The sequence below is a fragment of the Schistocerca serialis genome, chromosome 4, assembly GCF_023864345.2.
Source record: "Schistocerca serialis cubense isolate TAMUIC-IGC-003099 chromosome 4, iqSchSeri2.2, whole genome shotgun sequence".
NCBI lineage: Eukaryota > Metazoa > Arthropoda > Insecta > Orthoptera > Acrididae > Schistocerca > Schistocerca serialis.
This window is the reverse complement of record NC_064641.1, coordinates 674,948,935-674,965,757: the sequence shown is the minus strand read 5'-3', so window position 1 is coordinate 674,965,757 and position 16,823 is coordinate 674,948,935. Positions and strand designations below refer to the sequence as shown.

Below are 16,823 nucleotides of genomic sequence, written 5' to 3'. Positions count from 1 at the left end.
CATGTGCGTTTGAATTGTGCTAATGTGGATCTGTGTTTGTTTTCTACTTCAGAAGAACACCTTTTGGCTGAAAGCTAAAATGTACAGTAGTCTTTTTGTTGTGCTGCTTGTGACTGATAAGGTCCTCTGTATGGTAAGTAGCAATCTACCCTTTTCACAATATTGCTGTTATTCAATCCTGGACTTTCCATTGTTTGATTTGTTTATAGTAACTTTTGAGAATATTTTTTGTGTAGAATATCAGTGGTCTCGATAAAATATTGTAAAATTGAATTAAAAACACTCTTGACCACAATAAAATATTTATTGGCAATGGTAACCCATTTCAGTAATAATGTGACCATCTTCAGACCATATTACACCATGATGACAGGTGGTGGCAGTTAATGGTGCAGGTATTGTGGGTCCACTACTGTCAGCTGCTCATTGCAGCAATTGACATTCATGGATTCATAATATGTGTTTTGTTCAACACCAACACCTGCCATCATGGTGTAATATGGTCTGAAGGTGGTCACATTTTGACCAAAACTGGTTACCGTTGGCAATAAATATTTTATTGCAGTCAAGACTGTTTTTGATATACTTATACTGTAGAAAATCTCTTTCATTTTTAATTTACCAAGTGTGGAGAGAAAGCTGCTTTTCAGTTTTGTATCTCATTAAGTGTTGTAAGAAATTAATTTTTGGAATTGATGCTGTAAGCTACTTTTACATCCTTTGGAAGTAATAGTGTGTTCCATTAATACATGGTGTTTGAGAAAATGGCCAGTCGTAAATTGTGTGTTAGGTAACAAACAGTGATAGTATTCCTAAATATTGAAGGTGAAATCCAATTCACATTCTGAAATGTCTGAATAATGTTGTTGATGATGCTAGAAGGATGCCAGTGCAGTTGAACAAACAGTTTTTCACTGTATGGAACCTGTAGGGTGATCTCTGTAGGTGGATCAAAAATGGAGCAGCAGACCCTCCGCTACAGTGATTACATCAGACATTATTCATGCAAACATCCAGGTAACAGGAGATGAGGTATTTCACACCTTAAAGGCAGTCTAAGGTAAAAGTTTATGTGCTTTGGGTGTAATGATCAGAAGAAAGAGGCAAATAAGACAGTAGCCAACAACTTGCTGCACAGTTGGAAAACAGAAGGAGAAAAGGACTTAGGAAATATTGTGACAGGAAATGAGATGTGTGTTTATTTCTTTATGCTTGAATAAAATCAGGCAGTCTATGGAAAAATGTCACACAGTGTTAAAAAAAAATTCATAACTTGCAGTCTGCAACGAAAGTGACTGCATGAGTATTCAGGTCAGGAGAGTCTGATCCCTAGAACATTTTTGAGAGATGGCAGTCAGTTGATTCTGTGCAATACATTAGCATTCTGAAGAAACTTGTAGCACATCTTCAGCATGTTTGACCATCAGACACTCCAGTGCCTTTGCAACAACTGACACAGATGTGAAAGCAATTCCTGAGTATCTAACATGTGGATGGAAAATCTTACCTCATCTTTCATTATACACAAATCTAGCATAATCAGTATACTACCAATATTCAGCTGATATGTGTATTGTGGCCATTACTTTGAAGATTCAGAGACTCAGTGTGACAATGGCTTTTTTTTTTTCCAGAATGGCAATGAAGGTTGTGATTAAATGGTGTGCATATTTAATTTCATTTCTTGTGATTTACCGGTAAAAGAGAAATAAATTAAAGGATATTGCTTTCTGATCAGTACACTTACATGACTTAATCCTGTCTGGTAATACATAATGCTCAAAAGATTTGCTGTAATTGTAAACATAACAAATACAGGTAGAGTTTTCCGTTAACTAATTAATCTACATCACATCAAGAGCTTAGACAGGATGCATGCAATGATTATACTCTTTATCAAACGTCTGAAAAGGCAAACAAGGATGGGGCTGCAAGGGAGAGCATGTATTATCTATGGCTTTAGACTAGTTACAGCAGTTTGTTTCTGGAGAAGACCAGTTAATTCAGCCATGTTTAACCAGAAAGTTCTCTTTTGCACCTCATCGTTAACCACGCCTCTGTGTAGAGAACTTGTGCATTCATTGTAATTTGTGCTTTTTAGCAAAATTTTTCTGTTGTTAACAAAGAAAAATTTATAGTTGCATACTGTTATTAGCCCATCCTCTGCATCATTCAATGCATTGCCATATTGCTTATAAAAATATTAAATTTTTTATGGTTGCATTTTTAAAGTGTCTGAAAATTTGTTTAATGATGTGGTTATTTTTGTGAGTTACTTATTTGCAGACATATTTCATAACATTTTTCTAAAATATTGGAGATAAATCAGATATTTAATTTCATGCATAAGTGAAAAATCACTGAGCAATTTGAAATATTGGAATTCACTTGGAATAAGATTAAGAATGGTTTGATAAATGGAGTAGGCTATCAGCAAACCTAACAGAAACTGGCTGTAAATCATCTCAGGGAAAGCCTCACAGATAGTAAAACAGACTATAATGTGCAGTTTGTATCTGCTCCAACACTCACTGTTGTGGACAATGTGTTTACGATACACTCGTCACTACTGAAAGTAATTTTAATCCTGCAGTATTCAATCTTTATGAAATCTAGAAGATATAGATGAAAAGTAGAGTAGATTTTAGGAGAGCTCTCTGAAGTACTAGGGTATTATATTATTATTATTATTATTATTATTATTATTATTATTATTATTTTAACAGGGGTCTGCATTATTGTACATCAAAATTACAGAGTCTAGATATACTCTTGGAATTGGCCGCTCACACATCTGCTGAAACAGTTCTGGACAGGATTCTTCCATATGTTGTAAGTAACTCCTTCATTCTTTAACTTGGGATAAATTTATGACAATAAGGGTACATAATACTTTAGGGATGTAATTCTTTATGATTTCAGTTCCATTTGGTCCATGATACATATCCTCGTGTCAGAGTGAGGGCCATTCAGGCACTTACAAAATGCTTAACAATGGTCAAAACCATTCCATGCAGTGATGCCAATATTTTCCCAGAGTATGTTCTACCAGGATTGGCACAGGTTAGTTGTTTTAATTTTCTAGTTTATCTAGTACATAAAGGCATGAATACTGTATAATTAATTCCTCTACAGGTCATGCCTTATGGCTTGATGGGTTCTCATCTAGATATTTGCAAGCACTATATGGCTCAAATACAACATTATCCAGTGCAGCCAGTCCTGAAAAAGATTGCGGTGAAATAAATCAGTTTTGCGTTCCTATGTACAGTCTCAAAATGTGCCATTGGGCTATGCTGAAAATGTGCCCTATATTGCACAAATATATACTTGAGTTAGGAACATCATACTTGATGAATCTGCAGCCTCTTGTGATTGATGCTAAGATCACTTATGCCCTTCCCATACAGCGGAATTAAAACCTTAGCTCATCAGACCAACAGGCTCGTTGTCATTCCCATTGATTTAAACACATATAAAGTTCCTGAGTTTAGAAGAGAAGTGACATTTTGCTAAATGTTGCTTTCATCAAAGTGTTGAAATAGCATATATTTTGTCCTTATATAGGTGGTGCCCTGCAGCCCTCAACACACTCAAGAGCACTGTGGGGAGGGTAGTGTGAGCAGCTGCACTTTCATCCTGTGTGTTGTGTGTTCCATCTGGTAGTCTCAGTGCTGGGTGCACTTGCCGAGTGTATTGTGGCCAGTATTGGTTTTGAGAAGGGCTCAAGAGTCTCAGATCTTTTCAGAAGAGAATCATTGTTCCTAGTTTCAATGGTATTGCTTGTGATGCTATCCTTGAATCCACATGTATTGCACAGTAATCTAGTTCATCCAAAACTGAACACACAACCTTTATCCAATTTGTATTTGGTTTTTCCAGATTTACCTTTCTGCCTCAAGCAGACATTCTGGAGTAATGCAAACATCACTGCAGAGTGCAGCATTGTGTCTCCTTGATGTGCAGTGGCTTGCAGTCACATTGAGTACCTTAATGACATTCATCCACAATCTTATGGGATTCTTGACCAAGTTGACTAGATGTCTAATTTGAACAAGCTCACTATATCTCCAATCCTCCAAAATGATTGGAAGATTTGATTGTAGCAGCAGTACTTAGACCATATCTAGTGACTGCATGAGATAGTAGTATATTTCTTAATGTGATTCTGAAAGCAAGAAGAAGATCTATAGGGATTGTGCCTGTTGAGTACGGATGCAGGGCGCTTGGTCACTGTCCAGAAACAGTTGAAAACTTCGTTGACAGACTTCAGGTTACTGCCTTGGGCTAAAGTGGTGTTGAGGCACCTGTATAGAAAGCTGTTGCACTTTTGGTCTTGTCTGGGCTCCCTGATGTCACAGCACCTTCCAGTGTACCTGGCCAGACTGTTTCACTCTCACTTGGGGTGAATGATGAACAGTGGCAGTCTCACAAATCTCTGGGTGGAAGATGAAAGTGGGTACTGGCCACATGCTTGTCTCTGTAAGCCTTAAGATGTTTTGCAGTCTTGCCCATTACCGAGAGTACATTTGAACCAGGAGGCGATGCCTTGCCTGTTGAGAATGGGGACAATCCCTCTCTGGACAAGTGTAGAGGGTGTGTTTACTGGTCCTTGGGAGGTCCAATACGAGGTGACTGATAGAGTTTCTTAGGGAAATAGCAGGCAGTTTGGGAAGGAAGGCGTGTTCACTCTGTTTGCTTTCTAGGTGTCACATTCAAATGTGGAGGAAGCTCTGCTGGCAGTAATTGAGTTAACTGGGGTCAACTGTCTGCAGGTCATCACTCCTGTCAGCACAGGTGACAGTTGACACATGACACGTACCACCTGGGTTCTGAGGTCATCCTTGCTTCCTAAGGGCGGCTGGCAGAATTGGTGAAGACAATTACACGTGGTTCACACTGAGATGCTACAGTGTGAGATATGATATGCAATGCGACACACGAAACAACCCTGAAGCAATCTGCATCGACAGAGCACGCTGAAATGTAGTGGAAGAGACTTAACCGGTTCACACTGGGACAACAGTGACATAATACTGATACGTATCGCTGTTACATAGCCCACCCCGACAGGGCATACTGGCTACTCCACGAAACTCATATATCATACACAGGGAGGGAAATTTCAAGTCATCCCATGTGTGTGTGTGTGTGTGTGTGGGGGGGGGGGGGGGGGGGGGGAAGTTGTTTTACAAAGATGGATCAAAGTTAGCCCATCTCTGTAGTTAGTTTGTCTGTAAAACTTTTATTTTTCATCTAAAAAATTGAAAACCATTGTTCTGAGTTTTGTGTGTCTACTCCACATCGCAGTCTTTCTCATTCAATTTTGAGAAAACTGTATGATAAAAAAATTGATTTTTTCACAACTTATGGTCTGATATCAGAGCTTCATAAGGAACTTGTTTCACTTTCACTATTGCCCGTAGTTATTATGATATTTCAAAGTAAAGTATAACACCTTGCATATTTTGAAAAGTTCACAGTGAAAAATATATTTGCTGGCCAGTTTATGTTTGGCACATTTTAGGGCATATATTGCTGTGTAAGAAATGCAGCTAACATATTAAAATTATTTTTAATGCTGGAAGGATTGCTGTACTTCTTTCCACTGTCTCGAGTAAATACACGGTACATTTCAACATTTGACAATGACAAGATACAGAGTGCCCAGCTTGACACTGTGGCTGCATACCACACTGTGTGGAGCTGCCTCATGTTTCTCTTTTTCATATGCTGCTGATACATGCTGAAGCATTCACTGAAGTGTGTGCTTTCAAGTTGGAAACGCACCTTATACTGTGTGTTTCTTTCTGTGCTGCATATAGTCAAAACAGAAGAGGACTGTTTGAAAATGATCTGTTTTGTCCAGCTTGTTGAAGAAAGCCTTTGTCTGTGGGGCTACAAAATGAAATCATATTCGAAGGCAGATGTGACCAGCTTGGAGTGGAGGAAGTTAGTGACAGAAATGTAAGAAACAGTTAAGAACTGGCTGTGGAATCTGTACTATCATTTTTAACTGATTATTTTTTTTTTGTTCCAGTTTCTTATTCAGGTAACAAACCTATTGATTTTAGCAGTGATTGTAAAATGTTAATCATAGTCTAAAGAGTACTTCATTCAAAACTTGGATGGAGGAGCCCCCATTTAAGGTTCTGAAAACATAAATCGCAGGTCTACAAACTGAGGAAGCCCCAGTTTCAGTATATTTAAAAAGCAGCTTTGAGTAAAAGTTGTCTACGGTTAAGAAACCATATTATTTGGTCCCCCATATCTCTTTTCTTTGTCTGTACATCAGTGTGTATTCCTCTTCTGCGCATGTAACTCCACTTGAGAAGATCAAGACAACATGGCAGTTATGATGCAACGCTGTCTGCCACCGACTCACAGGGAATGGGAAGTTGCCAAATGTTAGAAGAAACAAGTGACATGGTGGTTGAATGTGATGGGGGTGGTACAACCACCTTCCCTCAGTAAAGCTGAAGTGAGCAAGATTGATGCTGAGAAAGCATTTGCTGACTGGGTGGAAGTCAAAAAACTTAATGAAATCATCAGCTGATGATGCTGACTGGATGTGTTTTCAGTCCATACTCCCTGATTTCAAGAAACTTAGTGACAGATGTAGAAGAGATCTAAAGAAAAAAAAATTCTTGTTGCCTTTAAATGAGCAGCTGGACAAAGGTGAGAAGACAACATTGGAATTTTCTTCATCATGAGCTTCGTTCATTTCAAACACTTTGTCTATCCCTAAACAGAATTCACCAGTCACTGCTACAACATTGATGATGACTGATCTAACTTCAAATCTGGAACATTTGTTGTGGATACATCGGAATCTGAATCACATTGTACTTTAAGAAACTGAACAGCTGTAGCTTTTTAACTTGTAACCATTATTTGCATATATACTTCACTGAATAGCCTACTACACTGAGTGATACTACAAAAAATAAACTTTTATTGGTGGCATTCTTAATGTCATTCACACTCTTTCCGCAATGTACCTTCACAGCAGAAGGAATAGCATGTTGAAAATGTCTCTCCCTCTGTGTCAGAGTAGCTGATACTCGTGGCTCCAAAAAGAGGAAACTGTCTGGACTCATTCTATAGAATTCATGCCCATTCTGCAGGACTCGTGAAATTTATGTTCATATTGAGAGAATTGACAAAACACCACAGCAGAACTATGTTTGATATCGAAAGCATTGTATGGATGCACCCAGTACTTCCTTTCCTTTTTAAGTTTTTTGAGCTTTAAATAATGATAAGCCATAATAAAGTTGTCTTCAGAAGAGCTCATGATTGCAACTGAGCCACAAACATGATTTGTGCTCTCTTGTTGTCTGTTGTAATGCAGGTTGCATCGCATTCGTATTGTATATGTGGCAACACGAGAGTTGCACCGATAAGAGTTGCATCATGCAACTTTTATTGCAACCTGTCGTGTAGCATATCATATCATCTCAGTGTGAACCATGCCTTAACCTTGCAAATGGGGGGAAGCTGAGCTGCTTGATGCAGCCTTGTTTCCAGAATGGATTAAAGTTGTCAGATTTGGAGCTGAGTGGAAGTCATAAACCAGGAGCTTTGATGATTCTGTGACAGTACTGAAGGTGAATTTCACAACCTTTTCAATCAGGGGCAGAATTGTAAGACCCAGTTTAATAGGTCAGATGTACACTACACACAGGAAGGGGTTGCAGAGATAACTAACTACATGTGATGTGCATGTGTGAGTTTTTTTAGGATAGAGAAACCCCTCCAGAGGTTCATTGAGGCATGTACAAATTTAAGAGAGGGGAGAATATCAGTACCATTATTTACAGAGAGTAACAGCTGTCATTGCAAATTGGAGAAAATAATTTGTTAATATATTGTTTCGTAACTGCAGGAGCATCCATGGAAAGGTCATAGAACTAGTTGTGTTCATAAATTGATAATGATGTCCACATGGTACTGTGGCAGAAACGTGGCTGAAACCAGAAGTGAATAGCCACAAAGTTTAAAATTACATTTGAAATATATATTACTAACAGACTTTACCAGGATTTTGGAGACATGTTTGTCGTCAAAAACAATACAGTAGTATGTAGTGAGCTTGGGCAGATTTGTAATGTGAAACCACTTGTGCAATTTATTTTTAAGTGTAGTCTGGTGGCCTTACAATGAGGCAGGATCCACAGAAGTGCATGTAACAAAGCAGGTGAATTTTTTCCAGCTGTTAAATTTTTCTTCCTCGCAAAATTATTATTACTTTTAAATTTTGTGGTTTCTTCGATAGAGTCATTTACACAAAATGTACACAGTATCTGAAGATTTCGAATACTGTCTCAAGGTTTGTTCAACTTTTTGATAAGGTAGATGAATAAACTACGTAACTATCTAATGCTTCCATACACCCAGAGACGAAAATATGTTAGCAACTCTTGCAGTCATTTGGTTTTAGAGTAATTAAGATCTGTAAGTAAAACATTATTACTGCAATAAAATCCCACATTTATGCAAACTAACCCGGATAATTCAGTACAAATTATCATTGTATCTAAAACTCCTTGTTGAATAGATTTTCATGTACTATTAATTTAATAAGAAATGTAAATCTTTCATTGCAATTTGTGAAAAATTTAGTGAGCAACAATGGGCAACTTCAGTTTTAATTAATGGTACCTTATAAAAGAGGCATGTTGGAGGCCATTTAAGTCAGTCTCTGGAGAGTTATGAATACAAAATCTATGTCCACTGACTGATACGGGGAAATGTACTGCAGTCATGTATTATAAATTAAAAGTCAGAAAATATACCATATTTTATCTAAATTTCATGTCCAAGAGTTTTTTCAATGATTTATTGACTGTTTAAATGGTTAGTTGGACATTGAGTGTGTAATTATTATAATGGACTGTGCCATACTTCAGTAAAGCTCACTTTGGCAATAGGATCAGACTGTGAACTGTGTTACTTCCAAATGGTACTTGTTGATCATATTTTATTTGTTTTGATTTGATTATCTGCTTAGAAGGACAGTGAGATGAGTGACTGGTACAGTGACTGTATTAATGATTTACTGGCCACAAAGCAGTAACTGTGCTTAATTGTGTCACTGTTGGGTTACTGCATTTGAACTGTGTTGCTTGATGTCAGTGCATTATGTACCTATCCAGTTATCTCTACTATGATTATAATAGATGACACTTGATCTGGCCATAAACAGTAGTTTATTTAACATCTAAGTGCAACGGAAGTATTCGAACTGCAAATCTGGTTTAGACTAAATTATTGACAATAGCCTACTTTTAACACCATCTTTTCGGCCAATGTCAACGGAATCACAGCTTCTGAGGAAAAATTTGTGTGAGTAATGGCTAGGCTATAACTACCTTGGTTGATCATGGATTTGTTTAGTAAGCATACACTGTTATGGAGATGGTATCTAACTCCGTTGGCAGATTCTAAAAGAAGGGTGTTCTCTATCATGAGAGAGATATGCTTCTAAAAGGCAGAGAGTGTACGTTCAAAGAAGAACTTCACAAACATCGTGCAAAATGACCTCAGTGGAAAACAATCAGAGAAATTAAAGCTCATACTGAAACTTATTAAGTCATTCTTCCCATCCATCATGTGTGAATGGGGCAGGAAAAGGGGAAAATGGTAGTGTTAAGTAAAGTACAAGTACTTTCTGTCACATACAGTAATTTGACTTGCAGAGTATAGGTGTAGATGTAGATTTAGGTGTAGATGCAGATATAGATGACTGAGCATTGTGTTTTGAGGATACAATGCACTCATGATGTGTATGATACAGTGTGTTGCCCGTTGCGACAGTACCTCTCATTCATCTACTATTGTCCCAAAAAATCCAAGCTTCAGGAAAGTCTCACACCAGCACTCTTGCTTTTGAGTCAGAAAGTGTCATGTTAATGGAGCTGAAATAGTTGTATTTAAAAAACTTGAACTGTCTTAAGTAATATAGCACTGTCTATCTGTAAGTGTGTATTATGTTGTGCGTCATTGATGAGTCAGTAGCTCCACAGAAAAAGAAAGGTCTGCAGGCAAAGCTGTGCTTGGAAGAGCGTAAAAATCATAGATGGTAGATAATACTATTCCCCATTATGTTACTCCAGTGCTGTCCTAAGACTTAAAAAGAAGCTACAGTGTCAGCCACTTGTAAGCAGATTAGATGTGCCAATATTGCTGTTTATCCTCAGACCAATGTTCATACAAACTTCTTACATTTATTATTTTATACATTTTAGTGGAGTGAGACAACAATTCTTTCTCTTATTTGCTGTTTATGTGTCTTTGAACTCTGGATTGTTGGACAAAATAATAATATAATAATTGGAATCTGATAACCCAAAGGAAATGTTGGTTAAGTTCTTGGGACAGAAAATGCTCACTTCTAAAGCAGCTAAAGAAATCTAATAGTGATTGATATCTAAGTAACAATCTCAGATATAAGAAAGCTTGCTTAAAAATATTACCAGAGTCTCAGAAAGTATGCTCCTCAAAGTATTCCTTTGAGATATTCACTGGGTGAAGTGGTTTCAGTGTCCACTTTAGTTTAATTTGGTTTTACCTTATGTGCCATGGATAACATTTATGACACCTTGCTATGATGTGGAAAGTGTCAGTATGTTCACAAATAAACTAATTCTCCTCTGTCAAAATGTTGCTACTGTTGATTGTTAACACGCTTGGACTTTTTTTTTTTTTTTTTTTTTTTTTTTTTTTTTTTTTTTTTTTTTTTTTTTTAAAGCAACAAAATTTGATAAGTATAACCCTGTCACATACAGATACTAATTGTTCAGATGGGATAGAATGAGTTTTAAGGTGAAAATTAGTCATTTGCCAGCACCATTCATTCAAAAGAGAGGTGGTTGTATACTTTTATGGCTGCATGCTTTGCTCCTTTATGTGCAAGAATAAGGTTAATTCGTGGGTAGTGGAGTACTTTTGTTCCTTGCACTACATTATGACTACTGCCATTATTTTAAAATTTTATCTGATCCTCTGCAGCAGACTTCATAAGAGAGTAAAGATTTTGCAAGGCTGTTGTTAGTATACCCAATTTTTTAAATAGTTGTCTACCTGAAGTTTGAGGTTGGAGTCTAGACATCATTATTACAACCTGTTTCTGTGCAATGAATACTTGTGTCCATGTGTGGGATTGCCCCACTAGATTATTGCATATGACGTCAGTGAATGAAGGTATTCCTAATGGTTTCAGCATCAAAATCAGCAGTTTCATGTAAAGCAATTGTTGCTAAACTCAAGTGTTTGAGAAAAATTGCAAAATGTGATTCTATTTCAAGTTCTGATCAGTATGCACAGCCAGGAATTTCGAACAACCAGTTTTACTTATTTCCTTTCTACCCTGCTGTATTGGTGGTGATACAACTTACCTTGTACAGAATTAAATGAACTGTGTTTTTTCCAAGTTAAATGAACACTTACTGGGAACCAACCAACAAGCTTTTGAATATTTCATTTATTGCTCCTTCTGTTGTTGCAGTTGTGTTGGGCTTGGTTATGAACACTATTTCTCCTGCATCAGTGCGAGATAGGAGGTCATTTACATTCAGCAAGCTTCCAGAACTGAACCCTGTGTAACACCAGTAATGATTTTTCCCCTGTCAGAAGAACATCCAGCATAAGAGCAGTATGAGCTTTCTAACATGACTGTTTGCTTTCTATCAGTTACACCTGAAGTACTTCAAACATCAAAAATGTTACATGTCTAAAAATTAATTCTGTGATTTGCACAGTCAGATGCCTCAGGCAGCTTACAGAAAATCCGAGTAACAGAAATCTAGTCATTCATATATTTTAATATACTGTCAGCAAAATGGCAGATGGCACATTCAGTGGAGAGGCACTTCTGGAACCTAAATTGTGATGGCCAGTATCTTACGTTTGCAGATATATTCAACCATTCTCAAATACATTACTTTTTTCAAAACTTTTAAGAATCAAATATGTTGATTTTTTTATGTCAATTGTCCTACCTTTCTTAAAGAGGCACAGTTTAGTGTGTCTGAAAAGATACCTTTTTTGTATTTCCCTGGAAAAAGTTGTATTGGTCTTGAAACGATTAAATGCTTGTGGTACTGATTATCACATCTATTGCCATGCTTTTGTATTTGAACTGATCATACTGACGTTCTAAGTTACATTTAGAAAGTGATGTTAAAGAGGCTAATTATATGTTTGGTTTCATGAATCATTTTGTCATTATCTTTCATTACTAGATCATCTTGTTCCTTGATGGCTTTTCTTGGAATGACAGTATGTTCTTGTACTACATAATTATATTTTGTTCTTTGTTCTAGGTCACACATGATGAGGCAGTCATAGTGAGAGCAGCATATGCAGAAAACATCGCAGAACTTGCAGAAACAGCTCTCAGGTTTGTATTGTAATCAAAGGTGTATGTAATGTCATGATAAATTGTGTTGTTTCAGATATTAACGAGTGCTGCACGAAATTTGTAGGCCTACTACATCATCAGTTCTGAATCACATTTGTGCTTTCCCCAAATATTTACAATAGTATCTTTGTTCATCCAGTCACCCTAGTTTGAGTGAACATCTATATGATTAAATGTTTATCCTTGAGAATTTTTGACATTATCTGTGCAATATTTCCACCTTTTTCTGCTGATCAGTGGAATTGTTTAATATTTCACAGTTGCAATGTAAACATAACTCATACAGAGTCAGCTGCTGTGGTGTGTTTATACATAGTATAACTGTCATATCCTGTTCCAATTAACTTAATCTTTCAATAACAGTGTATACTGCCTGGCTTTGTCATTAAATTCCACTACTTATGAGTTTGTTATGAAATTCTGTGAGTAAACACAACCTCAACTAAAAGAAAGTTCCTGCCACAAAACTTTTAATACTGTTAGGAAATCGGTAACTTCTAGAAACAAACTACTTCCTTGGGTGTTGTAGTTTCACCTCTTAAAAGGGCCTCATTGTGTAACTGTTCCTGAAATTAAACAAGAATCACGGAGGCTAATTTCAAATTAGGCCCTAAATGTTTGCTGCTCAGATACACATTCCACTAGTCAGAATTGTAACTCCTCTGTGAATGCTGTGCTCAGTTGGTTTTTGTAAGCCACTGGAAATTGCGCTGACTGCTGTCAAGCAGTAGAAAGCTGCTGCAGGTGGTTGGGTTAGGCAAACTGCTGAGACTCACATACTGGAGACACCAAAGCTACCTCAAGTACTTTCTTTCCCTTTGGGTACTGTGTCGTCTCTAGGAAATACTGGGCCTGTCACTGCTCGACAAGTGGACTATGAGTGGTGAATCAGTGGTCTGTGTAAGGGTCCTATACAGGGGAGGTTGGGACCAAGGTGAACTTGAGGTACAATACTCATCCACCTAACCAACAGGTTTATGGTGCTGTCTCCACTGGCTGTGAATCTGAGCCACTGTAACAGGCTTCACCTGTAGGGAAGTGTGCTTTTCTTGTGTTTGGGTTGGACAAATGTAAAAGGGTAAGGGTCTGTTAATTGTTGGAAGTTGAAATTACAGTGAATAGTTCCACATCTGAGGTAAATGATGATGATTGAGATCACCTAGTGCAGTCCGTGTGTATCTCTGGAGGCCTCATTCAGCATGTTGAAGAGGCTGTTTTGGCAGCCATTGAGAGAGCAGGGTGTAACTAGCAGCAGATTGTGACACACATTGGAACAGACATTGCCTGTCATTTGAGCTCATGGGTGATACTTGGATCATTCCAGTGAGTAGCAGAAAACACAAAGATTGTCAGCCATCCTCACAGAGTTTCAACAAAACTCACAATCGGCAGCAGTGCCTCCATAACTTACTGTGGCCCCCTGGTTCTGAGTTGAGTAGAAGGCTTGAATGAGAAACTTTGAATGTTCTGTCACATACTAGGCTGTGGCTTTCTTGATTTATGCCACTGGATTGAAAATGGGCCCGGTATGCACTACACATCAGAGGCTGCAACTTAGGTAGCAGACTGTGTGGGGTGCACAAAATGTCTTTTTAGATTAGGTGATTTCCATCCTGTCCAGTAATGGTAGCTGTACTATTTGCCGAAATATTAGTATAAGACCTAAAGATGTGCCTTTCACTGCTGAGCCTATACTGATGCATTCAAAACAAAGTCTCAGATTTTCGAGCATTCTTAAAAATCAATTTGCTGCATCATGCTACTAGTGTGTGTGAGTGTGAGTGCACCCAGTGTAGTGCTGCCAGTTGTGTGTACTTAAATCAACCATCAACTGTATCAGCACAGGCCAGCCACTATAGGCCACCTGTGGGAACCATGCACATGGCACGGTCTTTTCCACAACTTGTGCCAGTGACTCACGCCTATATACATATGGAGTAGCACTGACCCACTCTCACTATATTCTTTTAGTCTGTATCACCCACATCAGTTGCTCTGTGTATCACTTATGTTGCACCTCCGATATGATTCTTCTTTCTTGTTGTGTGTGGAGTCAGGAGAGGCTTATTTCTGTTATTGTTTAGGGGTTTATGAATAAAGCCATGTTTGTGTTACTTGGATCTGTTTAATGTATTACTTTGTTCCTATGTGATTGATAACAAGTTTGGAACGGTTTCCATGTGTGCAGTGTTCAAGTGTGGGTTCATCAGGTTTAGTAATTATGGATGTCATGCTACTGGCCCTGATTGATGTCCATTAACGGACAGAGTGCCATTCCACCAGTCTAATCACCTACTTTTCCTTTGTATGATGATTCAGCTGAGGATTGGGAAGCTTTCAAAAAAAGACTCAGACAGCCTTTTGTGGCTTTTGGTGTGACGGACTTGAATTTGTTCAAAGCCTTATTCCTATTGTGGATTCCACCTAAGGTGTATCAGTTACTCTGCCTCTTTACAAGAACTGGCAGCTCTTGCTTTTGATCAAATGTGCAGTTTATTGTCCAACTACTGTCCCAAATGAATGCATGTCATAGCGGCGTGAGTAGAATATTACTGATGTCACAAGAAACCAAACCAGTCATAAAAGTCCTGGGCAGCCGAGCTTCACGGCCTTAGCTGTAAGCGTCAATTCATTACTGATGCCCATAATGACTTGTATGCAGACTCTGTGGTGTGTGACGCAATTATCTGTTTAGCTCCGGACAAGGAAGTGCGCCAGAGGGCTTTACTCTGCATAATGTTTTGATGTTTATCAGGCAGCGGGTGACCAAATTGAAGTGTGGGGCGATGTGGCAGTAGTGTCACAAGATGTCTCCACTAGGATGACAGTAGTTTGCCCGAGGAAGCAGTAGTGACAGTGGTAAACTTGCAGGCCCAGCACCGAGCAGACCAAGACTGGTCCAAGCAGCCATGACTACTGCAGCCCCAGCATCAGCCTTCTCTGTTTCTGTCTTGTCCTTTCTGTTTTGTCCAACACAAATGTTCAGCATGCCCTGAGCACTGGGCTACTAGTAAAGCTTGCCAGAATAAAGCCACATTGCCTCTGTGTGTTGTTCACCGACTGTTGCTTGGGATGTGGACCTGGACGTAAACTGTGTGACTCCATTGCTTGTGACTTCTCCCAAGTTGTTTATCGAGTTAAGTGTTTTTCTCCAAGTGCTCCAGCTACAGGTGCTGCAGTGACATTATTGAATTCTTAAACCTATGTTGAGTTTAGGCTCATCACCTTTGACACCAGTTATGTGGGAGCTGGTCAGCTATAACAAACAGAACATTGCACTGTTGGAGCAATTTATGGCATCTGCCTCTTACAAGGCAGTGGTTTCATTACATTTTTGGTGGTTGCTGATCCCAATGTTGAGAACTTGTTTGGGATTGACGCGTTACAGGCATTTGGATTTTCTATCACTGACACAGTTCACCTTTTGTCCAATCAGGTACCATATTCTCAATTGGAAACACTGAATGAGAAGCTTGCAGACTTGTTTTCAGAAGGTACAGGGTGTGCTATAAATTTTTCTGCTCATATTTCTCTGAAATCCATTTTTGTCATCCTTGTCCTATTCCTATTGCCCTGAAAGATCAAGTAAAAGCCAAATTGGGCAGACTTCAGTCTCTGGGGGTTGTGCAGCCTGATATGGCTAGTGAGTGGTCATCTCTCTGGTTGTAGTTTGGAAGCTGTTGGGGAAGCTTAGCCTTTGTGTTGACTTCAGTACTACTGTCACTGTGCAGTCAATTGTCGATACGTCAAGAGGAACTGATGGTGAAAATATCAGGTGGCCAGTACTTTTCTAAAATTGATTTGTCTGAAGTGTATCTGCAGATTCCTGTGGACATAGAGTATTGGCGAGTTTTGGTTTTGAATACTCCTTTTGGCCTCTTATCAGTATTTGCGTGTTCCTTTTGATGTGGCTAATGCCCTTCCTATTTTCCAATGATTTTTTAGAGAAATTTATCTTACCTGTCCCGTGTTGCATTAATTATCTGGATGATATTGTTGTCATGGGCTCTTCCATCACTTGTCATTACAAAAATTTGTGTTCTTTGTTTTGTATCTTACAGTCCACAGGCTTACGGTGTAACCTCATGAAATCTCAGTTTTTTTTCAACCTTGTGTTGTTTACATGGTGTTTGAGGTCTTGCAGGTTGGGGTTCGCTCTCTGCTAGACCACATCTCCTCCAGTGTCTTGCACCTCCTCCACGAAGGAGCTTCAGGCTTTTCTAGGGAAATGGCCTACTGGCCTACTATCATAAATTCCTACCGGGGGGGGGGGGGGGGGGTGGCCAAGTTTGACCATCCTTTGCATGCCATGTTACACAAGAATGTACCTTTTTGCTAGAGTCTGGATTGTGAACGTGCTTTCCAAATGTTGAAATCCAAACTACTCATGGCCCCTTGT

General features: G+C 38.6%; 1 protein-coding gene across 1 annotated transcript in view; it reads left to right on the top strand.

The window, feature by feature from the left end:
- Positions 1-16,823, top strand: part of LOC126473153 (phosphoinositide 3-kinase regulatory subunit 4) — a 200,054-nt gene that overhangs the window by 74,427 nt on the left and 108,804 nt on the right. Inside the window, exons 9-11 of the mRNA XM_050100014.1 lie at positions 2,727-2,832; positions 2,923-3,063; positions 12,327-12,403. Coding sequence (XP_049955971.1) covers positions 2,727-2,832; positions 2,923-3,063; positions 12,327-12,403 — 324 coding nt within the window. The remainder of the gene's footprint in view (positions 1-2,726; positions 2,833-2,922; positions 3,064-12,326; positions 12,404-16,823) is intronic.